Consider the following 22,249-nt stretch of genomic DNA (forward strand, 5'->3'; position numbering starts at 1 on the left):
CCGTCCCGCTCAACTGTCGGTTTCTTTATTTAAAAAAAAGGTGTTTCCATAAGTAATAAGAAAAAAAACATTTACAGTTTGTGATCTAATTAAGTGACACATCACTTATTGACATACATCAGTCTCATACAACAGAAAGGCATTAAAACAAAACATAAATCAATTACAAACAATCCCTAGAATCACCCTCCTGTTGTATTACATAACCACTGAGGTAAACATAAGTATTAAAGTATACTATTCTGAAATAAAGGTTGGATTCCAGCATGTTTCTTTCATTTCCATAGGTCATTTTTATTGTTCAGTGCTGCGACGTGCACAGACTCGAGCGTTGGAAGGCGTCCTGCATTGTCACGGCCATGTGTTTTGTTCTCAGAAACTTTTCTTTAAGACCTTTTTTTTCCCCCCTTCCTCTCTATTTTACAAATTCCTATCACGTGGAGTCAGCCCGCGTTCTCGTTCTCTGTCTTTTTGTTGAACTGCAATTATTTCCTGTCTCAGAGAGCGCAGCGCTTGTTGGGAAACGTTATTGTTCTGCTCATCTTTCACTGGGGTTTTTTAACTAGCAGTGTTGCGTAACGGCTGAGGTACGGGCTCTTCAGGACGCTGGAACGTGAAAACACCAAACATGAGAAACGAGGCGATTGCTGAAGCGGCCTGATGGCTTGGAGAGCGCTAGCAACGCGGTGTTCGACAAATCTTCTGAGCGAATGCTGCCAATGCTTTTATAGGACCGTGATGGATCTGCACCTTTGTTTTTTTTCCTAACGTGTGTGGGTGTTTGAGTGTGTGTGAAAGAGTTCAGGCGAGGCCGTAGCGGGAGTTGGAGGTACTCGTGGATGACAAATGACTGTCGCCGCGGGGGCGGGGGGGCCTAGCTGCATTTGCAGGACTTTACCACCATGTTGGAGAGCTGCTCGACTTTAGGGGTGCGACCCACGTAGTAGAGGATGGTGAGGGGCTCCAGGTCCTGAGGAACACAGCAGGGGGAGGCGGACGCTTCGGGGTTCAAGGTGTTGTACAGGCTCAGCAGCTGCGGGAGACAGAGCAGAAGGAGGTAAAGGTCAGCGGCCCGTTCTCCCCGTCCGCCTGATGGCCAGAATGTGCCGTGAGCTCACCGAGCTGTGGGCCGTGGCAGTGTTGCTCAGGTAAGGGCAGGGACCGGAGCAAAAGTTGGCATAGTACCCCTCAGGCTGATGGATCCACCTCCAGCCCAAATCCTGACGGAAATTAATATATAGTGGTCGCACACAGCACTTCTCCTCGTAATTGCTGCAGACGAGAAAAGAAGTGGCGGATTACACGCATTGCACATTTCTGTAATTTGTGCCGTGGCAGCCGGAGATCAGAGGATTCCATTCTCAGGTGTGGCCTTATTTTCCATGCTTGGAGTTAGCCCAGGTGTGTGTAGAGCTGCCTGTCAGTCTGACGGAGGAACTCCAGGTCAGGGACGACTGCGTGTAATGAGCGGTGGCATTTTCCTGCAAACGGGACGGATCTCAACTTGCACCACCTAATCCCTCTGCCATGCTCATCAAAGTGATTACCGTCTTTACTCCGCGCCCTCATTTGCCAACACCCATTTGATACAGGACGAGTGATATTTTTATTTTACAGCTGTTATTTACAATCATACACCCCCGACCGCAACGCAGTCATCACTTCTTATGAGCAAATAGCTCACCTGGTGTCCTGAACTAGTGCAGCCGAGGGTGTTGTCATATTTATATAGTATCAGACAAAAAAAAGAAGCAGTGAATCACATTTTCCAGGGTGAGGGAAGGTGCCTTACTTGAAGCAGTAATTGGTGTCAAGTGCCCGCTTGCGCCTGCGGGGGGAGGACTGAGCATCCAGCCTGTGGGATGGGAGCATCATGAGGATGAGGTGGGGGTGGAGCTGCTCCTTCTGTTTTCTGACGCGGCCGATATCGTAGTCTGGTTCCACACCTGCGGGGGCGACATTTTGGTTAGCTTGGCTGAGACCCCGGCGGCACCGAGGCTTCGCTTTAATCAGCGCGGTGACGGGGTGGCGATGTCATATCCAGGCGGCGCGTCGTTTCTGTTCAGAGGTAGACCCCGACCTTGTTCTCTTGTCTGTCGGGCCCGTGTCTGCTCAACCGATCTGCCTTTGATAGCTAAAGCAGTAGATGTCCTGCTGCTGGTGGATGCTGCATGTAGCGCTCCGCTTTCATTTAGATCCAAGCATCTGCACACCATGGCAGCACATTCCTTGCGGCCAAGAGTTGAGACCAAGGGCCCAGGGGCCCCATTGCTAAGTGAAATCGCAGATCAATTCTATTACAATGTCTCTCTTCCTCTTATAAAGGAAATCAATTATTATTATTATATTGCAGCTGAATGTTCAGGGCTGGATTATAAACCTTTTTAATAGAGAGTGTGCTGGTGTATCATGACTAGGTTATAGAGACTAAACCAAAACTACCCTTTTGCCTCCAAATCACGCCCCACCTTTAACAAGGACGAGCACCAACCAATGCATGGAGACACTGACTGATGATATACATAATAATAACTAAAAACCTAAAAATAGCTGGGACATTTTAGGAACTGCTGGCAAGTGTAAACTCAGTCTGGAAGCAAAAACAAACGCTCAGTTCCAGAGTTTATATTGGGTTCTGAGAGCCACTGATGCAGATCAGTCTAACCTGGCTTCATAGCGCTAATCAGAACAAACCCGATTTTTCAACAAACACAAGATGCATATCTGGAACATTAGACAAATGAACCCAAATTTAAACAGACATAAATTGCGTCTGGCTTCAGATCAGCGCGAAGGATGGTGGATCATCTTTTGTCAGCGAGAGGTCCAACGCTGAGTCAAACAAATAAAAAATAGAGAAAAATGCCGGAATACTGTACAGCTGGAGAAATGGGCTCCTAAATTAAGAGACGAGACGAGCGCAGGGTTCATGGAGTTAACGGCTTCATGAAAGCAGGCGAAATTTGACATAATTGAGGTTATGATGTGCAGCGTTTTGACTGCGGGGTACATCAGTACGACTCCCTTTTCTCTTTTCTGAAAAATAAATAAGCGCTGGCAACAGAGCGATTTTCCAAATGTCAATATTCTTTTAACTTCTCGTTATGTGGTTTCATATCATAAACCGGTGGAAAGTCAGTAAAAACATCACAATCGATTCAAAGTCCCTGCGATTAACGGTCTTTAACATCCTGCGCAGGTTTCGAAAAACATTAAAGGCCGTCTTGCAGGACGTCTCCTCTTTCATCCTTATCGGAACTCTCTAGGTCTATAAATCACGGACCCTGCACCGCACCCATCCTCGCATTTGTACTAGCAAGGTGCACAGAGACGGCTGATGCTAGCAGTAACTTTGGAAAGAATCATCCTTGGGCCTCGGTCAGAGCTGGACTCTTTTGCATCACTTAGCATCTTTTGTGTTGTTTGTGTGCTTGTAATCTGCAGCAGCTGACTGTATTAGCGGTTGTGAAACCTCCAGTAACATCTGCTATGATGTAGCGCTGGCTCATTGGCAGTTGTAATATTTGCAAATTACAGAGACTGGCCGCACAAAACACACCCATGCACACACACTTATGATGCTCTTCTTATGGTTTGAATAAATATATGGTCCAATGCCAGTTTGGAACCAGTGTTGTTTTCAGCACCATCGTGACACTTTGCTAAATGCAACGGTTTGACTCACTCGCGTTTGTCACGCCACTGAGGTATTAAACGCAGCCTCACCTTCGAACCTGACCTCAAGCACTTCATTGGCATGCTCGATGATGTCACCATTAGATCTGAAAGTGTTGCAGGGACAATGAACGCTGATCTCCAGGCCGTGGTTGGTCTCTGACGGAGAAACAAGAGCAGAGGAGAATAAAGAACCGATATTTTCCCCTCGGGCCACTTTCCGTCAATTCAAAAGAGCCGGCACGAGTTGGATGGATCTGTAATAAGGTGCGATGCGGGGAAAGTCTGAGGCGTCCCACTCACGGCGGTACATCAGCCACTCTCTCACGGTCTCGGTAACATCAAAGGAGACCCACTCGGGCGTTCCCTTGGTCAGGACATTCTTGCCCCCAATGTAGCGCTGCTTGGCTTTGGGGTTGTCTTTCTGAAGGATCTGCAAGAAAAGATGAAAATGTGACCCAGCTGCATAAACTCTTTCTTTTACACACACGGAGAGAACCAGAGCTGTCTGTCTGAGCCAGACTCTTCGGGATGCCTTGGGCCAAATGTCTACTCCTAATGGAAAAAGTGACTACCAGTGTTGATATCTCCATTTTGCGAGTTAATGCCTGCGTGTTACCCTCCTGCCAATGAGGAGCTGGCTGTCCTTCACATCAGCACTTCAAACTCTGACTTCAGCTTGACTCCCAGATGCAGACGGTTCCGCGTGAAAAAGGACTAAACGCGCAGGTATCTACGAGGAATTCCAGCCCTAATTGTGTTAGCATGGGATCGTGTGCCAAGTATACGATCCCGACGTTGGAGGAAAGGCAGCAGACATTCCTATCTCCATCAGCACCTCTCAAACAAAGGTGTTTATCTGTGGTGAGAAATGTGTTTTGGTGCCTGGTACGAGCACTTAGGCCCACAGCGGTGCTACGGATAACCAGGTTCCTGAACATTGTCAGGATCTAATCAGTCTTCCTGTGGGAACGAGGGGCCACAGGACCGCCGGGCTCAGCCCTCTGCCAATCAGCCCCAGCTTTAAAAGTACGGGGGCAAGAAGGCCGCTCCCTTTACTCCCCCCAACGGGCGACCCTGCCTCTATCTCCTCCTCAGCTCCTGGAAACAATCTGAGGTCCTGACAGTCTGTGTTCAGCACTGACGAGAGCTTCGCCTCAAAGGAGGTATGCAGTCCGGAGACGCTCGTTTCCAGGAAATGTTGGAACCTGATCATCACTCCTGGTCTCTCACGGGAGATTAACGAGGAAACCGAGAAAAAAAGGAATCAATCTTTGCCACCCCACAGGCAGGCATGTAACAGATGTGTGCTCAACCACCACTTCAGCTACTCAATACTTTGGTTCCTCACTGAAGAACCTAAACTGATCAAAACAGGTACTGCTTTTAGATGGACACTTGAGCGACTGATAAATGGTAATCTAAGGTTTCTCAAAGACGGCTGTGGAAGCTCTTAAACGGGTCCTAATGGAGAATCCATTTGGCTGTTGCACATGGAATAATGATCAGTGCATGAAAGGAGCTCAGAGGAACCGCTGGACACCCTAATATAAATGTTTTCATCTTTCTCATTCACCTGCACGGCACCCGCGAGAGAAATTGAGCGCGTCAGCCCCCCTGCGCTGTGCTAACATTGGGAATGAACGGTCAGTTCACGCACCTGGTAGAGCTCAATCCTCTGCTCGTTTCTCTTGGCACCGGGGTTGGGGATCCGCTGGGCTCGAAACTCGGCTCGGAATAAGTTGGTGGCGTTCTTCTCCATGGTGGAAACGTTGAAGCGGAACACTCTGGAGGTGATACTCTTCGGGCAGTGGGAGAGATCATCTGCAGGCAGTGGAAATTATGATTCACACTTCATTATGTTGAACGTTGCATTGAAATCGGTGGAGGGCACATTATTAAAGCCTATTTTCTCCTGATGATGTTTTTTTAATTGGCTTTTTGGGTTTCCCTCCACCAGCCAACAGATTAAACCCCCCGCTTTTTTTTTTTATTGTGTATTATTTCTAGTCAGTTCCAGAGACATGGATCATTACCACAAACCATCTGCTCATGCTGTCCGAGTTAGCAACAAGTTGAAGTCATGAAATAAAAACCAAATGTCCGTCATTGTGCTGCAATGGGAGGCAGCATGCTCCTCCACCCACTGACTCTGGAGCCCAACAGGTGCTCCAAGGGCTCGGGGATCAGCCAGAAATTCTCTGGAAGTGTGAGGAACACGTGGGCTCACATATAGCTGAAGACTGCCTGAGAAGCCAGCAGGGAAGGAGAGTCCGCCGGGACAGTAATGTTTGGAGGACTGTTGGCTTGTTATATGCACGGTGCGAGGGTGCGTGCGTGTGATAATGTGCTGACCTTTCAGCAGAATAATTGGCCACATTGTGGTTCAATCTCAAACACTTCCTGCTGCAGAGATGCTTTTTTCATACACTTGGCTGATTTATTCATTTGAACCTGAGAAGCCCACGGTGTTGAGCAAAACAAACACTGGGAACATTTTACTATCTCAATGGAAACACTCATTTACAGCCAATCCGCGGCTCATTTATTACCCCATCGTGAGCTTTACTACTGAACCTTTGACTGCTGGGGGTTGAATGGGGTACTACGCTTCCAGCAGGTTTACACTCGATGCTATTTCAGGACAGATGGAAACTCGGGAGCTCAGTTGTTTTCTGTGTCATGCATGAAAAACTCACACATCTTAGCGAATCTGCACTTCTTCTGACCCATAATCCTATTTCAGCGTGCTGTTAGTCATTATCTGGTATTTCCAAGAGTTTCTTTTTTTCAGTTCAACTTTCCTTATTTATAGGTGACCTTTTCAGGATTCCTCCCCAGCCAGATCTCTCTCCAGTGTTTCCACACAATCTTTTGCGGAGGAAACCTCAGTAGCCCTTTCCTCCTCCTCGCCCGTCGCTCCATCTCCCCCACAGAAGGTGGAAAGCCCCACTTTGACGGGAGATTTGAAATTCTAATCAAGTCTTTGGTTTCCTTTTGGGTGACCTCATTTTTCCCATTGCGATGGTTTTAGGTGGATTTCGCATTATGGTTTATTTTTGCCAAGGAAAGGTAATTCGTTCCATGTTGGTGGTGGGGGGTGTAGGGGGGGAGCTACATGAATAATTAACATGAAATTCATTCAACCATTTCCAAACCCTCACCAGCTGCCTGGCCATGCCAGTCAAAGGTAACCCTGTAAGCTATCTGAGAAGATTTGAGCAGATCTCAGGAAGGAAACATTTAAGGACATCAACGTGGCTACTCCTCCTCACTGGACCTGGACGTGAGCTACCTCACCCTGATCGACAGCAACGTGCACCCCCGAGAAGGCCTTGTGCTTCTGTGTCAGGGCTCCTCAAAACACACAAGCCTCGCCTGATTAAAAAACAAACACGAGAAAGCCTCTCAGGAATCTCCTCTCTCGCTCTCTCTCTGCCCTTTTGCCCAAGGACTGTGTGTGATGTCAGTCTCTCCAGGGTCTGCAGAGGTAAACAAAAGGAAGTGGGAAGCACGGGGCCAGCAGGTGCTTGCCAGCTGCATGCTGGGGTGTCTCCTGCTCACAAAGGAAAACAGGAATCAGTCTCTGTCATGGCAATAGATCTGCAATCTGATTTTCCTCGCTGTGCCATCCTCTTGCTCAGTTGTGGTTTGGATGTTTCGTCAGACAGAAGTCTTATTCTCCCGCTTCCTGTTGCAACAGACGTTCGCTTGATGGATCCCTGCAGTGAGATAAAGTGGGGCAGTTCTGGTCGAAGGGAAAAACAACTCTTTTTTCCCCCCGTATTCAATTAGGAATGAGGAAGCAAAATGGAAAAGGCGGAGGAGTTGGGGGAGATGCTGTTTGTTTGGTGACTGGCCAAAGACCTTGGTTTGTTCAGATGACATCATCTTTCTACTATCCCTGATACCCTGCTGTTGTGAGTGCTGCTGCTCGTTTCTCACTCACACAGAGTCAGGGAGTTTCTTCTGCAGCTAGGAATGATCTGGCTCTTGTGTCAGATAAAATCTCTATTCACAGGCACACATTTATTGCATGGGGGGGGGGGGGGGGGGCACCAAGCTCTTGTGCGGGCCACCTGAATTTTAAGCCCCATTGCTGCTCAATCTCCGCCGTCCTTCATTCTGTCATAAATGCCATGATTTGTGTCCATAGAAATGTCTAGCAAAGTCGTCTGGACCAAGTGGCACATTCAAGTATGAGAGAAAAGTTTCTGTTTAACTTTTTTACTGGGAAGGAAAGAAAGAAAGAACGAAAAAAAAAAAGTCTTGACTGTATTCCCATACACTCCCACCTTCCAAAAACGGTGAATGTAAAACTCATTATATCCAACAGCAGGAATGAAAATGAACTACGCTGCAGAATTATCAAGGTGACAGACATTATGTTTCTACATTCTGGACTCTAACAGGCATCGCCCCCTTAAAACTTACATAATGGAAACGGTGAGAAAAGTGCTAATTAATGCTGGCACCTGCAGCAGATCTCATTAATGCCCCCACTGAATGAGCCATTTGATGCTGGAAGAGCCACCTGCACTGTGGCTTACAGTGGAAAGCCGGCATGGTGTGGGAACGTGCTCAGATCCCACTCCTTCCACCTTTGTTTGTTTTGGGAGCTTTACCTCTGACCAGTGGATAAACCCAGAACTGTGTATTTAGAATGTCAGAGGCACATTCTGGGACCTTTGAAATGGATTTGGAGCTAATGCTGGAAGGTTCTGCTTAGTGTCAGAGCACAGCATAAACACCTGTTGATTTCAAAATGGACAAACTTGTCTCAGACCTATGAAAAGGCACAGATCCAGCTCTTAAAAGCTGACGTTTTTGTTTTTTTGGGGAGGGAATCTGCTACTCACTGAGCTTCTGTTTCTGATTTCTGGAACAATCAATGGACCATAGTTTATACAGGAAATACCAATATGAATGGACAAGGGAACTGGATCATAACATAGCTGCTAGTAAGTATTAGTGTGGAAGTAAAAGCGAGAGTCGCGGAGGATAGACATTATTGGGGGAAACTCACCGCTAGAAAATAGAAATGAGGTATTGGAGTTGGCATTCAATACGCGACTTGCCTGAGAATTTTCCTCTCTGAGGAATGTGTCAGGCTCAAGCAGGAGTTCCCATGACTTTGGTGTGAGGTATGTTTGAGGAATGGTGCTCATTCCAATTAGATTGTTTACTTTGCCCTCTCCTTTGCGCGCCGCTCCGCCGCATTTATAGCCGCGTCCGTGCGTAAAAGCTGCACCGACGCGATCGCTCCTAACGCCAACTGAAATCCGACGCACTTTCCTGATTGTTGCAATGCAATTGCTAAGCACCAAGGTAAATTGAAAGCGTATACCTCAAAATCTTGGATCAACATTTGCAAACTGGAAAAATAGGCTGTTGTTTACTGGGTATTTTGTTTCAGTAGAAGCACGTGGATAATCCAGAACACAGTACTTACTGTTTTCTGATGGTCTATTGGTCATGTTGAACTTGTAAATCTCTTTTGCATAGTACTCAGTCTCCGTGTTATCCTGTCCGCAACTCTGCTGTCTGTCTCTTCCCAGCTCCTCAATGAGCTCCTTGGTGCTGTTATACAGCGCCAGAACCTGATACGGTACTTGACTTGGACCTGTTGTTTGAGGCGGACTGGTCAGCCGTAGTTTACTGAGAATTTGTCCACGGACCGCCTCTACCCTCTTTTTCTTTATGTGGTCGATGTCCACAGTGGTGCAAGTGGATAACGACAGAGTCATTGTCACACAGTCTGACAGGAGGAAAAACAAAAGTGCAGTGACCAGATTCATATTTCACTGTGCGTTCGTTTACAGCCAATGCTTGTCAAGTAAAAGAAGGCAAAACAAAGTTCCGAACTGAATAAAACTCCTTTTCTCTTTTCATTCAGGTCGTGAGTGAGTTCTGTTCCTGGAAGATTCCCATTTTTTTTCAAGTGCTATGTCATCTTTGCAAAAAGCGCATTTGCATGGGAACAACTCCGTGCCATTTTGGAAAAAAGGGTCTCAATTCTTCATTAAAAGTCTTTATCCTAAAATTCATCCCCCTTTGCCTCATGCAAACGTTTCTTCTCTCTTTGCCCTGTTCACAGTGCACCGCTGTTCAGTCTCTCCATTGCATTGGGCTCTTTCCATCCACTTGTGCTTTGGAGCCAGTGCGCCTCTCTGATAGCTCCTTGCAGCTCAGCCTCAAATACACTCCAACTCGCTACGCTCTCACTTATACGTTATCACGAGCTGTGACGTTTTTGTTGGGAGGGGCACCGAGTTATTACCTCTTTTCGGAGAATGAGAGAATCCTTCTTTGAGAGGAATTCAATCCCACTCCCGCAGTTGCTCTCGATTTTCACATTGAAAAGCATGCGTAAAGGCGCATTGCGCAACGCACTTTGGCAAGTCTGATTTTTGAACATTCCGAAAAACAGCTGAGTTGACAAACACGTTTTAATCCCTTGTGAATAAGACAAATAACCGGACAAATTATTTCACCCTATCTAGAGCGCATCAATTCATATTATAATACACGATTATCCACACATAAAAACTGAAGTTTGAAACGCTATTTACGACTGAAGGTAACACGCTGGATCTTTAAGGTGCAAAGGCAGCATCATGTTGCTGTCATCCTCGGGATGAAGCTAGCGGCTTCTCCTCCGAAAGTGAAAAAAAAGACGCGCAACAGTGACATCTAGCAAACGTCAAGGGAAACTTCAAATGTATTGTCTTCTCCAGATATTTCAACATGTAGACGCGATCATGAATTGGGACTTGGTCAGGAGCGATGCTCCATAATTATAAAGACAGGAGGTTTGTAGGAAAAAGGATTTTGTCTGGAGTTCCTGTCAGATAATCTATGATAGGCTTAACACAGGTTCCATGATGTGTTTTTTAAATTTCAGGTTTGATACTTGATCGCAAAATGCACATATATTCTTCGATCTCTATGTACGTCAATCTATAAAATACACTTAATCATATCTTGACATTTAATACTTCTCTTCAGTTAGCTGAATAGCTTTCAAAATATACCGGTAACTTGTTTGTTTCTTAAATTACATTTGAATTGTAAATACCTCGCCGGTTCGACTGGGGGCAGTAAATAAACTAAGAGATGCGATGCTTTAAGGACGAAGAAGAAGAAGTGTCGCTCGCACGCGCTACTCGCTTGTGATTGGCGTTGCTATGTGATGCTGGGTGACATCCAGGAAGACGCTGCTGATGGAGCCCAGTAAGTTACCGAGGTAACAGAAAAACATCTTTAGTCGTTGAATCGATTTATTTTGTTTCGTTTTACATCGAAAAACCGTGGTTATTTCTAATTTCAGGACCAAGGAGCCCAGCCCTGCTTTGTGGAATATTCGTCTGGATTAGCATTAGCAGAGGGATACAAGATGGACGATAGCTTGCATTTTCGAGAAACTGGTAAAGTAAAAAATGTAAGTGTCGACTGAATCATAAGGAGAAAGAGAATGGAATATTATAGAGAAGTTTGTAATACTGATGCCGCTGGAATGTTGAAAATATGCATGTTGAGCAGCGCTGCAACGAAAGTTCTGCTAACTTTTGGCTAACTGTTATGATTAGCGCGTCATTAAACGGCAAAATAAAAATGATTTGCTAGATTTATTATAATCTCCCATTACCAAGGAAAAAGTAAAAGACAATTTTACCCTGAGTGGAGGATCCATCATCGTTTAAGGACAAGCATAACCCTCTACAAGCTTTGTGCTCCATCCGCATTCTCGACCATTATTTTATTCATAAACTACATAAAGTGTCACATCATGGACTGCAACCCCCTCTGTAGTTTAGGGAAGATTAAGCCCTTCCTTCAAAATAAGATTCCCATGTACAGTATAATATTTTGAATCTGAGTTGAACGTGTGGAATGGAAATGGGAGTCCTAATAAACCCTGTTACTGGGCTCAGTGGAGTTAGGACTGATCTCATTAGTACAGCATATATGTCACAATAGATTCTTGATGTCTAGCCTTTATATTTTAGTCAGTGTTGAAAACAGTGACATCAATATAATTGTAGAAGAAAAGTGGTCAGGAAATGCTTTTGTTGTGAGTTCCAAAGTTTGATAAAGAGTTTAATAAATGAATTCAGACAGGCCATCCACAGATCAGGGTATTAATATTAGAATGAGCTCGGGGACAACTAAAGCATAATGTAATATTGGTATATGTAATGTTGGCCATACCAGTATGGTTGTTTACAGATGCTCTATTAATTCCATTGTCCATTAAGACAACATTTAGCTGCCTCATTTGACAGCAGAGATAGCCCACTGAAACCACAAAGCCTTTGGTAGATTTTATGCTTTTGAACTACAAAGATATAAACCTTCCATTCTCTTAATTAACCATGTCTTCCAGGTTGCAAAGTCTGGCCGAAGAGCTCGCCTTGCAGCTGACCAGTTGTCAACAGAAGATCCTCGTTATGTAAGAGATCACTTGCAGTAGAAATGTCGGATCCTGTGGTAATCCACAGTGGTGTGTCAAAGTTTTACTTCAGATTGTGCCATCAATGTGTGTTTTTGTTTTTCTCACACACGAATGACAGGATGATGAGGAGGTAGGTCGCATGAAAAAGAAACCCTCCATCTGCTGTTAGTTCCTCAGCTCTTTCCCATTTACAGCAGCCTCAGTTTCATAGACTGTTAATTTTTCCGTAATTGTTCGCTTCAAGTTCATTTGGTTGCATTTGCTATCTTGAGACTTTTTATCCCACTTTTCAGACATACAGTACCGGCACCCTTATGTTAACGCAACCTGAAAAGCAATTAAGTTGCATTCTACGTCCTTCAGCATTCCTTAAAACACCTGCATTTCACAAATATACAGTAGCTCCTCCTTATAGACGTACGTCCTTTATATAGTATTGATGTGAAGTGCTGTTGTATGAAACCTTTAAAATCCTTTTAAGAGGCACAGAGCTTTTTATTCCTTTATTATTGAGCCTAAATTTCTAAATGGTACCTACAGTTATGACCTCTTCACAACATTTCAGGAAAGATATTGCCATTTCTAAAGGGATCTTATCCCTATTCAATCCATTTAGACTAAAAACAGTTCCAACACATGAGAGAAGCTGCAGTCTTTGCGGTGATGACTTCATTATTAGTGTTTGTCTTACGTCGTTTGATTTCCAGCTCACCAAAATTCCACTGATGCTTTTGCTTGAGGCTAATCTTCCCAAATTAGGCCAACTTTCTCCGATGTATGAAGCCGGATTCTCGCGCCCTCCCTGACCCACAGCGTTCATTCAATACATTTTTCCAGAGTGTTGTGCGACTGGGTGGGTTTATTTACACTGTTGGTTTATCAGCCCCGGCCTCATCTGCCTAAAATACCCAACAGATCGCTCACATTCCTGACATCCTTGAAAACATTTCATTCGCTTTTATGGGCTCGCCGCGTTTGGTCATCCTTAAGTTCCATATACCCCAGAGAGCAAAGGAGTCCCGAATTAGAAACGAAGCTAATTTTCTTAACAGCCATAACTATTCTACTACAACTTTGAGGTTCATATTTGGTCATGAAGAATTGGAACGACAAAGCTGTTTTGTTTCTCAGGAAACTCATGGTCCTCTCCATCTTTGTAGAGTAAAGCAACTGTCAGAGGAGGAATCTATCTCCCCTCAAAGGCCCTCCACCATATGATCACGTCTGTCATGAGAAACAACAAACATCAGGCATCACAGTGATTTTTTCTTTTATATAAAGTTGCCTAAAACGACTCATCTGTCATTATTATCATCTCCCTTAGAGACGGGTGCTAATAACGCGAAGTCAAGGCATTTTGTTCAGCCTCAGCTCTCTGGATTAATAGTAATATACAGCAGTGTGGAGTCCCCCCCCCATCCTGCTTAATGGTGACATTCAGATTTATAAATGGGTCTGATGAAGGAGCCGTCCGTGAAAGATTATTTCCTCTTTCGCCATAAACGAAAGAAATTCTTCATGAGCACTTTGTCCTCTGCAGACCCAATTTAGTAATGAGAAACGTTGCGCTCCCTCCCTCCCTCCCTCCCTCCTTCCCACCCACGGCCACCGCGATTCATTTGTCTAGTGCCCACCCTCATGAGCTCAGAGGAATTCATTCATTCAAGTGCTGATTTCAGGGTCCGGGTCTCAGGATTGAGACGCAAGCTCTGTTAACTATTTTCAGAATAAAAGAATGAGAGGCAGGGGTCTATTTTGGGGTCGGACTTGCAGGCCCTGGCAGTTCCCACACTCCGCTCCATATGTTCTGCTGCTGGAAACGGACGTTTCTGAAAACCATAATAAACAACACAATGGAGCGCATATGGACGTCTGCGCTGCAGGCTTATTGTTAAACATGCAGGATATGAGTTGATGCTCGGTTCAAATCGTCCCCATGATTTAAACAGTGCGATTATTTTCTTCTATATTAGGCTTTCCTTGTTTGCTCTGGCAGGAGGTCAATCTAGGAGAGCATTTGCACCGTAAAATCCTTTTAAGATGATGTTTTCAATGTGCGACTCCAATAAACCCCAATCCTGTCTGAGAATTCCTGACGCAGCCTTTATGGTTTCATCCACCTGACCGGTCTGATTCTCCAGCCCGCTTTTTTTCTGCCGGCGTGAGCGTTAATGTGTGCCGTTCTGTTACCACAAATTTCTTTTCATTCAGCACCTTTGGTAAGTTTTTCCTTCTTGTTCCAGGGCACCCCTCCCAAACCCCCCCGGCGGCAGGCTGGCTGGGCCGAAGAGAGCTCCTCTAAGTACGTACTTACAGCGTTTCCTGTCGCGCAACTGCAGCCACGTCGAAGGACGCAGGCGTGCGGCGTGATCTTTTTGGGTTCTGCGTTATTAATGAACACTCATGCTGCTGAACGAGCTTATTTATCAGTGCATATTTGGCACTCGGGCTGTGAATCAACACGGTTAGACTCGGCCTGTCTGAATGAGCAACTCCACATTTGTCTTCATCTGCAGGCAGGGCTGTAATTGACATGGTTAATGCATCAGCCACAGGAGGGCACTGTTAGTCAGCTCGCCACTTCATCACGCGGGTTCAAGCCACTTAATCAGCCCTCGCCACTGCGGCCTGCTCTTTACACGGGGAGCACAACACGGGGAACGGGTGAAATATTTGGAACAGATGGAAGTTGCCAGAGCTAAAGCCCACGACTAACAGATCTAAATAGAAATGCGGAATGCAAATGAATCCAGAACATTACTGTGGTGCCACCCCTCGAGGTTTCCCTCCCACCTGCCACCGTGTGTCTTTTGCTCTCCGCGGAGGTGAGAGTAAGGAGATGCACTGAAGTGAGCCGGCTGTGTCGATTGTACTTATTTGTGATGTTTACCGCACCGTTAGTGCGAGTAGGGAAAACAGCAAACGCGCTGGATCTTTCCCGCCCGGCAGAAGGTCAGCGTGTCGCTTCTCTGCTTTTTTGTGTAACCCGGCTCGATTCTCGCGGCGATTGAAATACAGGAGGTGTAAAAGGGGCTTGCACACACATTGATCCTCTCTGAAACAAAGTAAGTAATAGTCCCCCCTGGAACCGGCAAGGACTTTTCCCTTCAATGTCACCCCTCATGCTCAATCACCACCGCCCTCCTCCCACTAATCCCAGCGCAGAAATCCCAGGATTTGTCGATCTATCACTTCTAATTGACACTAAATGATCTGTCAGTTTATTGATGAACCTTTGAAACCAGGTTGTCACAATATATTTTATCCCTAACAACTTTTTCCAGACACTTTTACCATGTCTATCGCTTTGCCTTACATGAGTCTTAATCAAGAGGCCTGTAATGTGTCTTAAGTGTCGCCGCCCCTGCACAGCAGACAGGACACAGTCCAAGGACAGGCAGGTACTCTCCCTCAGCTTCTCTGTCCAGGCCGGCAACTTCACGGTTGCTAGTTTACATTAAATCAGCGATGATAAACTGAGCAAATCAGGCGTAGCTTAAAGATTGTCTCTATATTTTGCTTTATATTTGTCCTTTCTTTCAAACCGTTTGACAGATTTGATTCCCACAAAAAAGGGCAATTTATTAAAGTTTAATATCCCTCTTTTTTTCTCTGAGGGTTGGGTTGTGTTTGTTGCCTGTTTAAAGACCTCCCACACACACACACACACACACACACACTCTGCAGAGGCAGTGACATTGTTTGAAGACTCTAAAATATGATCACTTCGTGTAACGGGTTCAGCAGGCATGTTTATGACCAGTAGGGGGCACTAACAACCAGGAGACGGGGAGGCGCTGTCCTTTAAAAATGAAAAAAAGTTGGCTTATTAAAGCATGAAAATTTGTTTTTGATGGCTGTTTCTTGGGGTGATTTCATTTGGTAACATTTAGCTGGTCATATTTTAAATTTGTAACTGTGCTGTGTGTCTGCCATGATGCACACTGCTAGAAATATGGCAGAGGTGCAGTATTTTAGCGCTCAAACTGGGTGATTAGAGAAGCGCCTCAAAATAGCTTCATTGTCCAGCAGGAGATGAGTCCACACAACAATCACATGTCCGATAGTAGACTTGCTTTGATTAGACAGAGCTGAGGATGCTGTCCTAAAATATACCATGTTCAACAGACGATTGTTTCAGTTTTAGCGTTGCGATTGTGTCGTGCTTTTGAATCTCTCACTGTTTCCCTCTGTTGTGACGCAGATCTTCAAGGAAATCTGCAGCCGATGACCTGGAAGAGTAAGTTCCCTCACCAAAACAGAACCATTTATCATGTTCATTCCAACATTTGATTGAATTTATAGGCTGCCGCCGTGTTTTTGTGTGTTTGGATGGAAAGAAATGTCAGTTTAAATGTTTGTTGCTTTTGCAGTAAAGTTGAAATAGCGCCGTACTTCCAGATTGCCCTTGGTTGCAGCTAATCCTTGCCTTCCAAGAACAATCACTTAACATGATTAAAAAAACAGCACGACTGGGTTGTCATCACTTTTATTGCTGTTTGGAGCCAAGTTTTCCTGTTATTTTAGTTCCCCCCCGACCCTCCCTCCTGTGATTCTGTGACTGGAATAGACATCATGAGGAGAGGCAGGTAGAGGACGCAGTCCTCTGCGTTTTACTCATCGTTGCAGTTGGGAACAGGTCCCTGATTGGCTGCTTCCTTGCCCAGAGTCCCCTATGCTGTGCTTGTGACACGACTCGTGTCACTAATGTTTTTTTTAAGGCTGCTGCCCCACTTGCGTATTTTTACTGCTCAGAATTTCTGGACCTATCTGTGGAGGTCGCTCTTATCAACCAGACAAGGACGGCAGCGTGTCAGGACTGTCCAGAAGTTCTGGGACTCTGTAGCCAGCTCAGCAAGGAAGACAAACATGAGAGAAGGGGAAAAAAAAAAACCCAAAACAGACCCAGTATCAAAGAGGAGTCGCTGCTGATGACCTCACTGTTACGGCTGCGTTTTAAAAGCATTAAATAATTCACACTTTTGCATTTCCTGTTCCTACAGTCGTCGCCTGCGACCACAGACTCCCCAGAGGTCAGATGATGAAGGAGGTAAGAGCACCCTCACTGTCCCCCAGCTCTGTGTCTCCCCATGGACGAGGAAGTCCCCCCCCCCACCCCCGCGGGTGCCTTCCCGGCTCATTCATCCTCTGCAAGTAGAGCAGATAAGCAGACGGTCAGATCATCACTTTTCACATGATGCTGGCGAGGACTCGTGTGTTGGGACTCTGCGTTTGACCGTCGTTTCTCACTTTGACCAGCGTGTGACTGCTGGCTCATTATAAAGGTTGGATCTATTGTTGTGGGAAATTTAAGGGTTCTGTCCCCCACCCAGGCTAACACACACACACACACTAAAAGAGTTACCTGAGGGCCCAGAAATAGTTGGGAAGTTTCAGCTACAGACATGAAATAATTATTCTGTTCTGATGCGCAAGGCAGCTGGGAAAGTGTCAGGTTGTCTGTAAAGATACGTTAAATGTGTAAAATGCCAAAGGTCTGCAGGTAATATCGCACCATAACCCTGCTGATCGCATACATTTTTGTTTTAATAACAGGAAGAAGAAATTTTCCAGTAGGCGTAATAAAAAAGAAACAAGTAATAACAATGGCTGGCTTCGTTTCGTGGAATTCTGAGTCAGAGGTTTCATTTAGGTTTTAATTAAAAATTTTAATCATTTTAACCACTAGGATGATAATAGAGTTAGTTATAGAAATGTCATATGCATTTATGCTGTGCAGAAACTGTAATGCAATTCAACTATGTAGTTACTGCTGTTAAAATGATTATGACAGATTTCCAAACTAAAAATCTCCACTAATATTGTGAATCATCCAAATGATCGGCAGCATTGCAGAAAAAGAATGTGGTCCTGACTGGTTGTAAAGTGCAACTGCGGTTCACTTCTGTCCAGTCAGAGCGTCTGCCGTCTGTCTGTGTCCACTGGCTCAAACGGCCAGTTGAATGAAGGGCCCAAAGGTTTGGTTCTCTTGCAGTTAATGCCGGCGGAAAGATTATTACTCTGTGGGGGGAGACCTTTTAATACAGAGCCGGAGGCAGGGGCATTGGAAATTACAGAGCTGAGGGTTAGTGAGATAGCCCCTGCGATCTTGATTATGTCCCCTACCCTTATCCCTTATGTCCACTGGCTACAAGCACAGAGGAAAAGAGAGAGATGGAGCGGGCTCTCCCGGTCCCCCCTCCACGCTCCCCATCGTCCCATCAGCTAACCCCCACAGCCTCGGGCATGTCACTTAAAATAGCAGCACTCTCACGCTAAACGCGCTCATCTGTTTCACGTCTCACCGTCTTTGCTCTCGGCTGGCGTGGAGACGAATATTGCCCCATAAGCTTTTCAAAAGCATTCAGCGCCAAGGTAATCATATGAGTGGACCCCTGCGCAGATTACAGGGGCCCAAGTAATGCGGGGAGACGTCCAGCTCGCCAAAAGTAGCTGACTGGCGTGTGCCTGCCGGGAGTATGTCAACACCAGCAGCAAATTATCCCCTTTTGATATTTACATGCTCCAGCCAGGAAGCCGGACGCACTCAGGTAATAAGGATACGGCGGCCTTGGTGGCGGCCAGACAAAAGCCACCTTGATGCAGCCGGCCCAGGAAAGTCCGGATTGGTGAGTGCAACGCATGCTTGGTTGCGGGCCGGTTCCGCTGGCCTCCTTGACCTCCACTAATGGGCCCATTTTGAAACTCGTTTAAAAACGTTGTCCCCTCCCCCCTCGCTTGATCATAGACTTTGCATACGGACACGACGTCCACCCCTCACACGGACCCACTTTAGTAACACCGGCTGAAACCGAGCAGGGCTCGGGTACACAGGGGTGTTTGCAAAGAGCGGGGTGGCAGGGCTTTTTGATGTCATTGCACTAAGACCATTAAATTTGATTGGGGGTCCAGGGGGGACAGATTCTGCTGAACACCGTGCTTTGTAAATGAGAGGACAAAGTGTCACCGGGGCCTCATGAATATGAAATACCCGTGCCTGCATTTATTTGGATATCAGAAACAAAGATGAATCTTGTCAGCGGCTAAACGAGAACGGCATTGCTAATTTGGCTTAATTAAAAAGAAGAAGAAGTTCAACACTTTTGTTATTTGCTCAGAGCTGATTGGTTCCTGTTGGGACTTTGTCCAGGAGTTCCTGAAAGCGGTTCCTTCCTCCTGTCCAAACTTTCAACATGTGGTGGATTCCTGATATTCTGTGACTTGTCTTTCTTCAGCTCGAGTTGGAGTTATTTTTCAGGGAACGGTGACACAGATGCCGAGATATTTCCTCACATCAGATGCAGACTTCCATCTCTTCACCTCTATTTAGCCGCTCTATTGACTTTTCCCTCCGGGCTCAGTACTGTGGTTAGAGATTACCGACATGCAGCTCCACTCTCCCCCCTCTTCTATCTTTCTCTTCCTTCCACTCACTTTCTGTCGCTCTTTTTCCTCTTTCCGTGACTCTTTTTCTCTGCCGTCAGCACTCGGCTGTAGTCCTAATAAGGAGGTGAATTCTGCTGCCTCCTCTGGAAAATCTTGTACAGGGAAACTCCATCACACCAGAAGCTAACACGCAGCAAAACAGACCCGCATCCAACTGAGAGCTATTTCATTTTGGTTTTGGTCTCCTACAGTACCCTTTTAAGGGTGCGTGCCATCCTGCAATAAGGTTCTGATCCTTAAACCCTTTGAACACGTGTTAGTCAGGCTCTTTATCAATTATCAACCGCAATCGCCTCTGAAACCTCTTTATCTCATATCTCAACAACCGTCCATCTGAAATGTGCCGTGAAAGTTTGCCCTGTCCTTCTTGGGAGTAGAGCCATCCTCCGTCCTGTTGCTTTTTGCCAATTAAAGCGGGTTCCCACTGTTTGAGCAGCGGGTCGGCGGCTCCTGCCATCGCAGCCCCACCAGGCCTCGCTGTGACTTCCGACCCCACACAGATGGGCCCGCAAGCAAATACTCTTGCACGTGGCTGGACGCCGCACCAGTCAGAGTGGCAGAGTGGACATGGAGGTCGGCCCGCGGGCCACCATGGGTCCTGGGGGTGGGCAGCGCTGACAGGGCCCAAATGCTAAGGTAGCGGGGGGTACTTTCTGGGGAGCCCCTGGCCGGCGCCTCTCTCTCAGCAGGTAGAGCTGCCGCTCTGCCTCCTGAATATTCATGGCCGCATGGCTATTGTGACAGGGCAGCTCTTATGAGGATGTAACCAAAGAGATGGAGTGTGTGTGTGTGTGTGGGATGGGGGGGGTCACAGACATGGTTATACATACAGCAGACAAGACTTACACAGGGGATTTTTCAGGAAGCGTTCTGTCATGTCTCTTATAGATCAAATGATCACACTCTGGGAAAATGAATTAACACTTTTTTCCTCGTGTATAAGATATTCCCGTCATTCCATACCTGGAGGAAGTACAAGAGGAGGACCTCATGATGCAAGTCGCAGCTCCACCGAGGTACCAGCAGTGATTTGGTTTCATTTTAATGCCGTATATACATTTTCTTTAATATCAGTACTGGCAGCGTAACTCTCCTCCCGGTGGGACGTAAAGCTCTGTTTTCTACCCACAACAGTCCAGAACCCGACTGTTCAGCTCTGCCTGTGTGAACGCAGCGGTAGATCAGTCCCCACCCGCCCCGGTGACTTTGATCATTACCACTCTCCCAATCATCGAGTGTCTCGCTTTATAGGGCTGAAAAGAAGAAATAACAGTTAGGTATGATTTATGCAGCTCCATATTCTGGCCCCGGCTAACTGGGCCCTTTGATTTACAGGGCAGTGAGAGACACGCCGACATGTGTCGAATATGTAGCAGGACTGCGACAGCAGTGGAGGTTATTAGGCTCGGGCTTTCTCTCTATGTGAGATAATATCCACATTGAACTCATTGTAGGGGCAATGTAGCGTGTAATGTGCAGTAAGTAGGACTGGCATGCTCTGCTAGGCCCCGGCCACTTTGAGAGCCCCCACACTTAATTCCAAGCCACAGATAAGCAGCTGGGTTTCAATTTAAATCGTTTACCGCTTGGCAACCGTCTCCGGCTCTCTGCGGTCTTTGTTTGACATCTTGGAACTTCAGCGAGCCCAAAGTTGAAAGTTCTCCTCTTCTCAGTCCGCTGGTTTGCACAAAGCGTGAAAGTATCCCCTGCTAGAAACACGACTCTGTAGGAGATGCCTGTTCTTCCCGCAGTGTCCAGATGAACCGGGTGATGACCTACAGAGATCTGGACAAGGATTTGAAGGATTACTCTACATTCCAGACCTTAGTAAGTCCCATTTTGTTTCTGTCTCCTCTAATTGTCCATGGGATCGATTCTGTTTGCGCAGTCTGAGTGAATTCTGCCGCCGTCTCCTCTTAGGATGGAGAGGTCGACATGAAGCTCCTCACCAAGGTTCTAGCGTCGGAGCAGGACGTGAAGGAGGTGAGTGAGTTTTTAGTAAATATAGCTTGTAGTGGCCCCCAGCAAAGGCCTGTCCAGCTGTTTCTGGCACCCAGGGAGGCAGCCGTTCTGTCTCTCAGGTAATCAAGATTTATGATGTGTACATTAACACCTCCTGCTCTCTCCTCTCATCCTCTTCCCCTTGCCCCCCCGCTCTCCTCACCGGTGCCTCTCCCTGTGCCTCTCTAATTCTTCTTTTCTCTTCCTCGCCTCTGCAGGATGATGTGAGCTGGGACTGGGATCATCTGTTTACAGAGGTGTCCTCTGAGCTGCTGATGGAATGGGATCAAGGAGAGAGTGAGGAGCAGGCCGCCGTAGCTCAAACATAAGGAGAAGGCCTGGACTGGAACTCTACATGGATTGGGTGGGAATGAGCATTGTATAGGATGGAAATAACTCTGTTTTGTTAAAGTTACTGCTTTATATGCGTATATATGCTTTTCTTTTGTTATTTTTAGGAATAAAGCTGTGGTGGGCTTTGTCTTAATTGCCTTTGTTTGGGCCTATTTGTCGCTTTTTAACTTGCACCGCTGAAAGGCAAACTGATTTTCTTTGAAAAGGCTCGTTGCAGATAAAAAAATGCCCTCCCTGTACTACGGGCATTATCAACACCCTCATACAAGTCCAAGGTTGATAATCAGCTAAGCTGAAATCCAGTTGATTGTGTTCAAA

At 46.2% G+C, this 22,249-nt stretch overlaps 2 protein-coding genes across 6 annotated transcripts; one reads left to right on the plus strand and one right to left on the minus strand.

Moving 5' to 3' along the window:
* Positions 1-9: 9 nt before the first annotated feature.
* Positions 10-9,893, minus strand: tgfb3 (transforming growth factor, beta 3). Its single transcript, XM_003962449.3, has 7 exons — positions 9,128-9,893; positions 5,336-5,499; positions 3,979-4,108; positions 3,727-3,834; positions 1,793-1,946; positions 1,119-1,272; positions 10-1,033 (listed from the first exon to the last, which is right to left on the minus strand). Exons 1-7 carry the CDS (start codon positions 9,471-9,473, stop codon positions 875-877), a joined length of 1,215 nt encoding a protein of 404 aa, XP_003962498.1. The 5' UTR covers positions 9,474-9,893; the 3' UTR covers positions 10-874.
* Positions 8,621-22,065, plus strand: ift43 (intraflagellar transport 43 homolog (Chlamydomonas)). 5 transcript variants are annotated; one of them, XM_029826613.1, is made up of 13 exons: positions 8,621-8,636; positions 10,807-10,921; positions 11,006-11,116; positions 12,062-12,127; positions 12,249-12,260; positions 14,374-14,432; positions 15,484-15,531; positions 16,335-16,370; positions 17,134-17,180; positions 20,520-20,592; positions 21,328-21,403; positions 21,497-21,559; positions 21,796-22,065. In XM_029826613.1, the coding sequence occupies exons 3-13, from the start codon at positions 11,072-11,074 to the stop codon at positions 21,904-21,906; spliced, it is 636 nt and encodes a 211-aa protein (XP_029682473.1). In that variant the 5' UTR covers positions 8,621-8,636; positions 10,807-10,921; positions 11,006-11,071; the 3' UTR covers positions 21,907-22,065. The 5 variants fall into 5 exon arrangements, with proteins under 5 accessions (XP_029682473.1, XP_029682492.1, XP_011615193.1 ...); XM_029826621.1 differs by lacking the exon at positions 8,621-8,636 and having other exon boundaries at positions 10,807-10,908; positions 21,796-22,064; XM_029826632.1 differs by lacking the exons at positions 8,621-8,636; positions 15,484-15,531 and having other exon boundaries at positions 10,801-10,921; positions 21,796-22,064.
* The last annotated feature ends 184 nt before the right edge of the window (positions 22,066-22,249 follow it).

The sequence above is a fragment of the Takifugu rubripes genome, chromosome 2 (genome assembly GCF_901000725.2).
Source record: "Takifugu rubripes chromosome 2, fTakRub1.2, whole genome shotgun sequence".
NCBI classification, from domain to species: domain Eukaryota; kingdom Metazoa; phylum Chordata; class Actinopteri; order Tetraodontiformes; family Tetraodontidae; genus Takifugu; species Takifugu rubripes.